The following is a 7675-nucleotide window of genomic DNA, read 5'->3' as shown; positions in this document are numbered from 1 at the left end:
TTCGGAATCTAGTTATCTAAAGAAATTTGTATATTCCTACCATCACCCATTTGCCATATGTTGTTATCCCTGACAACTTGCAGACCTATTCCTATACTGTGCCAAACCCAGGAAATGTTATATTCCCTGTTCTTATGGAAGGGATGAGATCTTGGGAAGTATTTCCCTCTTAATATTCTAACCCATAAGTCATTAGTATTCTTCAGCATTCTCCATGCCAACTTAGTTAACAAAGATATGTTTACTTTTTGAGGGTCTCTAATGCCAATACCTCCAGCAGCATTTGATATTCTAATATTATCCCAAGCCTTAGGATAAAAAGCTTTTTTTGGATTATTTTTATCCCACCAAAAGTCTCTCTGTAATTTATCAAACTCATCAATCACAGATTTTGGAAATTCAAAGAACTGCATTTGATAGCTTGGATAAGCTGATAAAGTAGAGTTTATCAATACAGTTCTACCCGCTTGAGATAACAATTTAGCTCTCCACCCTTTTAGATCTTTATAACCTCTATCTAAAAGTGGCTCAAAATTTAATGCCTTTTTCCTACCAAAAAAAATAGGAGTTCCAAGATACTTCTCATCCTTGGAAATTCTTTGCACTTTCAGCATTCTGGCCAGAATTTTTCATGCTTTCCATGCACCTTCTTACTAAAGTAAACACCTGATTTATGGAAATTTATAGTCTGACCAGAAGAAGATGTAAATATGTATAAAATACTCATAACATTTCTAACTTCAGCCATGTCAGATTTATAAAATATAAAACAATCGTCAGCAAATAGTAGATGAGGTAGTGTTGGACAATTTATATTAATCTTGATTCCAAAAAACTTTTTCTGACATTCAGCATTTGTAAACAACCTAAAAAGACCTTCCAGAGATGTTATAAACAAATACGGAGATAAGGGGTCTCACTGACGAAGACCCCTAGAAGGAGAAAATTGAATTCCTGGAATACCATTCAGTAGAACAGTTATGAAAAAGCGGGGGTCTAACAACACCACCCAATATTTCGCTTAGAAATCTGTATGGACAAACTCCAATATACTTTTAAGAGAATCAACAAAACTCAATCAATTAAAAGTACATCAACAAGTTTATATCTCTCTCTTGATTTGATTTCCTCAAACAGAAACTGCGAGTACTGATCAAATACAAAGAATAAATTGGATGGTACCAAAGACCAATATCCAAGGATCAATCAATGACAATCAACAACCAAAGGTTGGATTACTCTAATTGATGATCTAACGCACAACCTGTATTATTTCAATTATAAATATAAAACAATATAATGCGGAAACTGAAATAACAAAGACACCAGAAATTTTGTTAACGAGGAAACCGAAAATGCAGAAAAACCCCGGGACCTACTCCAGATTGAACACACACTGTATTAAGCCACTACAGACACTAGCCTACTCCAAGCTAACTTCGGACTGGACTGTAATTGAACCCCAATCAGTCTCCCACTGATCCAAGGTACAGTTGTACTCCCTACGCCTCTGGTCCCAGTAGGATACTGCGCACTTGATTCCCTTAGCTGATCTCACCCACAACTAAGAGTTTCTACGACCCAAAATCGCAGGCTTTGACAATAAACAAATCTGTCTCACACAGACAAGTCTATCAAAGGATCAATCTGTCTCCCACAGAAAAACCCTAAAGTTTTTGTTCCATCTTTTGATAATAATCAAGGTGAACAGGAACCAATTGATAATCCGGTCTTATATTCCCGAAGAACAGCCTAGATAAATCAATCACCTCACAACAATCTTAATCGTATGGCAGCGAAACAAGATGTTGCGGAATCACAAATAATGAGACGAAGATGTTTGTGACTACTTTTTATATCTTTCCTATCGGAGATATTAATCTCAAGCCAATCAATCTGATTTTACTCGTAAGATAGAAGATGCAAGATCAGATCACACAACTACGATAAAAGTAGTATTGGTCTGGCTTCACAATCCCAATGAAGTCTTTAAGTCGTTAACCTGGTTTTAGAAGAAGAAAACCAAAGGTTAAAGGAGAAACGACTCTAGCACGCAAACTAGTATCACACGTGAAGTGTGGGGATTAGTTTTGCACAATACTAGATGTCTTCTTTGTATAGTCTTTCAAATCAAGGTTTCGCCTTGGTCACAAAGCAAACAATATCCACCGTTGGATGAAAACCTGATTTAGATTCAAGCTAATATTTCTCAACCGTTAGATCGAAAACTTAGCTTGTTATACACAAATGAAATGCATGCTTGTAGGTCTGTTAACCGTACCCAAATGTGTACATTTGTTGGTTCAACAATAGTTAACCAAAAGGTTAGGCATATGAGCATTTCATACCAACCATATTATTCTTCACCATAACTAGTTCAAATGACTCAAATGAACTAGTTAGAGAGTTGTTAAATTTCAAGGAAATCTTATGTACTACACAAGATACAATTGAAGCAAAGATGATTTTATTCACTCGAACCGGTTCATGAACTTTATAGCCATGGTTTGCAAATTGCATTCCTTAGTATTTATAAGTTTAAGTTCAGAAATAATCTTCAGATATATAACCTTCTTAAGTTCGCACACTAGGTTCGCGGACTTAAGCAACCGGGCAGAGTTTACAAACTCCAGCAGAAAATCTCGGCAAAGACTTTCCGCCGGTTCACAGACTGGTACTCACGTAATTGTCAACTCCAGCAGAATTTCTAAGGATGAGAAGTTCGGCAGTTCGCGGACTTGGAAACAAGCAATTCTTCCGGTTTCTCTTGATCAACAAAGTTCGCAAACTTTGGTTCAAGGAATAGGACTTATACATAAATGTGTTTCCACAACAATGCTTATGTCCACCATTGGTTATGTAATCTAAACTCTCATTTCAATCATTGAAACATTCTTCGAGGACTTTATACAGTTGTTACACCATTTCTCGTCAAAGAAATTTTCAAGATGATTGAAACATATCATGACCTTCGTCACATGGTAAAGATATACTAGATCGAAGTGAAAAGCTTACCAACACATATTTCGAGATATATATAGGCGAGGTATACTCGGCTCGAAATACCAAATGTGTATAATCCAAGTCTATATATATGGCATACGACTTCTTGTCTCAAAGAGTAGGAGATAGATTAGATAGACTTTTGAGTGATAGATAAGTTCAAGTCTTCACATACCTTTTTGTCGAGAAGTTCCACCGGTTCCTTGAGTAGTTCTTCTACTTGTATGATGAATCGCCATGAAGTCCTTGAGATCAACTATACTTTCTATCCTAGTCCGAGACTTAGCTATAGTAGACTAGCAATCAAGACTTATAGTTTTGATCACTCACATTGACAAACATGCTTGAGATAGCAACGCATGCGAGTTCGACCGAGCAATGCTCTAACAAGTTAACCTAACAGTTGATATATATTCATAAATGAGATCACACCATTTTTGTGAAAATCCAAATTTTTTAAACATATGTATCACAAAACCCCATTCCATTTTATCAAAGGCTTTAGATAAATCTAACTTTAAAGCCAAATACCCTTTAGATTTTTTACAAGTTCTCATAGTATGAAGTATTTCATGCGCTATCACAATATTATCAACTATTTGCCTTTCTGGAATAAAAGCCGATTGATTAAGCGATATAATTTTGTCTAAGACCTTTTTAAGACGAGTTGCCAATATCTTGGAGATTAGCTTATACAAAGCATTGCTCAGACTTATAGGTCTGAAATCCACCGGAGTTATTGGGTTCTCCACCTTAGGTATTAGACATATGAAATTGTCATCCAGAGTTTCTTCTGACTTTTCTGTTTCGAAAAATTTCTTAACCAAACTAACCACATCTTCCTCCACCGTATTCCAGTGACATTGGAAAAAACCCGGTGGATAACCATCCGGGTCTGGTGATCCCCATGGGTTCATGCTGAATAAAATACTTTTAATTTCATCAACATCTGGCGTTCTAACTAAATCCAAATTTTCCTCTTCAGAAACCACTTCAGAGATTATGTTATCAAAAGTTGGATTAAATTTCCCATCAGAAGAAGTGCTTATCCTAGCAAAATGATTCTTAAGAAGCAAATCTAGTTGAGTTTTATCTTCTATCCAAAGACCAGAATCTTCCCTAAGCATATGAATTGAATTATGCCTTTTCCTAATCGAATCTACCACATGAACATATTTAGTATATCTATCATGTTCCTTAAAGAATTTATCTCTACTATTTTCCAACCAATAGATACTTTCAATTTTATTCCAAGTTTCCAGTTCATCCTCAAGTCTTTTAAGAATTTTCCTAGAGATTAAATGGCATGGTTTCGCATTCTCTCTATCAATTTTCTTTAGGATTTCCTCCTTATTTTTAAAGATATTCTTGAAAATATTTTTATTCCAGAAACCAAATTCCTTAGCAAGATTTTCAAGAGTTTGTACTAAATTATTATCAGCAGAAGCTCTCCTTTCAACCCAGGCATTCTCTAAAAATATTTTGTAATCTTTATGTTCTTTCCAACCCCTAAAATATTTATAAGGTCTTTTACCTCCTAATTTAACATGACAAATATCAATGAGAAGAGGATTGTGATCCGAAGAAACCCTAGTTAAATGATAAACTGTAGAATCAAGGAAAGATTCAAACCATTTAACATTGACTAAATCTCTATCAATACGCTCTCTAATATTCTCTTCCCCTTCTCTTTGATTAGACCAGGTGAAAGGATCACCTTGAAAACCCAGATCTATAACCCAATTTGCTGTATTGCTGTATGAACTAAATTGAAGATACTTGTAGAAGCCTCATTACCCCCTTCTTTTTCAGTATTCTCCAAAATAAAATTCATATCACCAACCAGCATCCAAGACTCATTAAATCATTCATTTAGGTTCAATATGTAGTCCCATTGTTCTGACCTATTATGAACATTCAGAGCACCGTACATACAAGATATGTAACAGACTACACCCTATATTTTCAAAACCGCAGTAATAATATTTAATATGACTTCAACCAAATCAACAACGATATTATTATTCCAAGCAACTATTTGGGCACCCGATCTACCAATAGATGGTATAACTATCCAATCCCTGAATTGAAGTTCTAGTTCAATATATCTTAGAGAAAAATAAAAAAACAAATATGTACAACCAAAGGTGACCCTCCCCTGTGAGATTGGAGCCAGAATCGATCATTTAGCCACGAGTGGCTTACAGACCCAGTGTAACTCCTAATCATATATATGAAAATCCATAATGAGATCACTATAACAAAACGAGAAGTGGGTGTTCATAAATTGAGTGACTACCTAATACGGTTAAAGAAAGATTATGAAAATATCCTTAGTACCTATTATGTGACTCAAAAATACATAAGACCCAATATGTATAAATAATTTATTTCAAAAATTCCGAAATAGGTAAGTCTATTTGTTTATTTTTCGGATTTTATTTTAGTTTTTATGTAAGCATTTAAGAATGTGGAAGAATCAAATATGTAAATATTATCATAGGAATTACACCGCTTGATTTTACTCCAATACTGGAATAATATGTTAAAGGGATCTTGTTTCACTCCGCCAACGAAATTAGAGGTCAGATAAGAGATGAATCGAGCCTCTTCCTTCATATAAGAGTGATACAGAGGCGCTTTTGATTCATCAAGGATTGATAGCTGATGTAATACCTAATGCAGGACTGGAGAACATTTTACAACGTAAAGATTTAACATACCTAGGTCATCTTGAAAAAATCAATATAATATTTTTGTTATGAGTATATGGCCAATATTTTTTTCCTCAATGCTAGCATTTCTACAAAAGTTGGTTGGCTCGAAGCATGTCAAGAATTGAATGCGATTCAAATTGAGGATCATTGTTACAATTTTTTGTATCTAACGCAACGAATGCATGCTACCCACTTGGAGGTAAATGAAGGGTTGATTCATGTTTTTGCAGACAATTGCAGATTGTTTTGGTGGAAATCACAACCAATCTACCCAATAATTTCTGATAGAGACTCAAGTGCCAAAACAACAAGGATGGATTTTACCCCTAACACCACAACATAATATATTTTTCCCACAACCCTAAGGATTTCGACCATGGGCGAAACTACTTGACGAAATTCATCACCCCCAAGCACCGCAACGACATGATACTTCTACTTTTTAAGGTTATGGAGATGAACCTAATACTTCCACTCAACAAGATTATTCAACCAATCAGGTTCTCTCAAACTTCGGATTGAGCCATTTTTCATCAGATTAGTCTAAGATCAGAACAAATTTTATGGATTAAAATGTAAGTAAAATTAAGGTTGGATGTATTCAAAAAATTGAAACTGAGCCATTGAATGATACATCCATTAGAGACTTGATAATTATCGAGCGGCGTATTATCTACCCCACGGTAGATATTTTGTCGCGATTCGGAAAACCGAGTGAGTTTGTTGGCAACATTGCCAATTTACCAAGTCCATACGACCTGCCCTTAAGGGTGTTTCAATCAATCCATACTTGCCCTTAAGGGGTGTTTAAATTACTAGTCAGGGCGCTGGGCTGAAAAATCCACATAAGTTCATCCCACAAAACCCTAAAACATAATCCCTTTTCACTTCTCTCAAACTTTCGCCTCCACCATTTTTCCACAGACGAAGGGAGAGAGTTGAAACCAAAGCGACGCAGCCATGAAGTTCAATCCCAGAGTTTCATCATCAAGGAGGAAGAACCGCAAGGCTCATTTCACAGCACCATCAAGTGTTCGTAGGGTTCTTATGAGTTCCCCCCTTTCATCTGAACTCCGCAGCAAATACAACGTTCGATCTGTTCCTGTTCGCAAAGACGATGAAGTTCAGGTTGTTAGAGGAACTTTCAAGGGTCGTGAAGGAAAGGTTATTCAAGTTTATCGTAAGAAATGGGTTATTCATGTTGAGAGAATTACAAGAGAGAAAGTGAATGGATCTACTGTTAATGTTGGTGTTAATCCATCAAAGTGTGTTATTACTAAGCTCAGACTTGATAAGGATAGGAAATCGCTCTTGGATCGTAAAGCTAAGGGTAGAGCTGCTGCTGATAAAGATAAGGGTACCAAGTTTACTACTGATGATGTTATGCAGAACGTTGATTGATTGATTGGTGGTTCATTGGTACTCTCCTCAGGTTATCATTATCTTGTTTTTGGGGTTTCTTTGTTATGAGTTATGTTTTTGTTTTAGGGTTTCATGAATTTGGGGATTTTGAAAACTTGGATTATGATGATGATTATGGTAACATTTTGTCTATGAAATTGGATATTTTAGGTTTTAATTTGTTGTTTAATGTTATTATTGGATCTGTGAATGAATGTTTTGTTTTTTAGGTTTACATTTGTCATGGTGAATGCTGATACTGAATGGTGAATGGATGTTTTGTCTTTGCCCCTTTTGTTTCTTCTTACATAATCAAGAGGAAAGAATTTTTGATTTTGCAGCATTGGATGTTATTTTAGTGATTTTGAATTACTGGTGAATGGGCAATTTTTATGATTCTGGAAATTTGTTCTGATTTTTTAAGCTTTGATATATTTCATATGTTAGTTTGACGATTGGTTTTTGTTTGTATTGATTAAAGATTAGTAGAGAATTGACATACTTTGAATGCTTAGTTGTAGGAGCTTAGTTCTTAATGCCCATATATGTGTTTG

The 7675-nt window shown here is 35.3% G+C and overlaps 1 protein-coding gene across 1 annotated transcript; it reads left to right on the top strand.

Moving 5' to 3' along the window:
- Positions 1–6588: 6588 nt before the first annotated feature.
- LOC113355631 (60S ribosomal protein L26-1) lies at positions 6589–7356 on the top strand. The gene has a single exon (XM_026598543.1). It carries the CDS (start codon positions 6681–6683, stop codon positions 7119–7121), a length of 441 nt encoding a protein of 146 aa, XP_026454328.1. The 5' UTR covers positions 6589–6680; the 3' UTR covers positions 7122–7356.
- The last annotated feature ends 319 nt before the right edge of the window (positions 7357–7675 follow it).

Source organism: Papaver somniferum, chromosome 3, assembly GCF_003573695.1.
Source record: "Papaver somniferum cultivar HN1 chromosome 3, ASM357369v1, whole genome shotgun sequence".
NCBI lineage: Eukaryota > Viridiplantae > Streptophyta > Magnoliopsida > Ranunculales > Papaveraceae > Papaver > Papaver somniferum.
The sequence above is the reverse complement of the archived record's forward strand: the minus strand, read 5'-3'. Positions and strand labels throughout refer to the sequence as shown.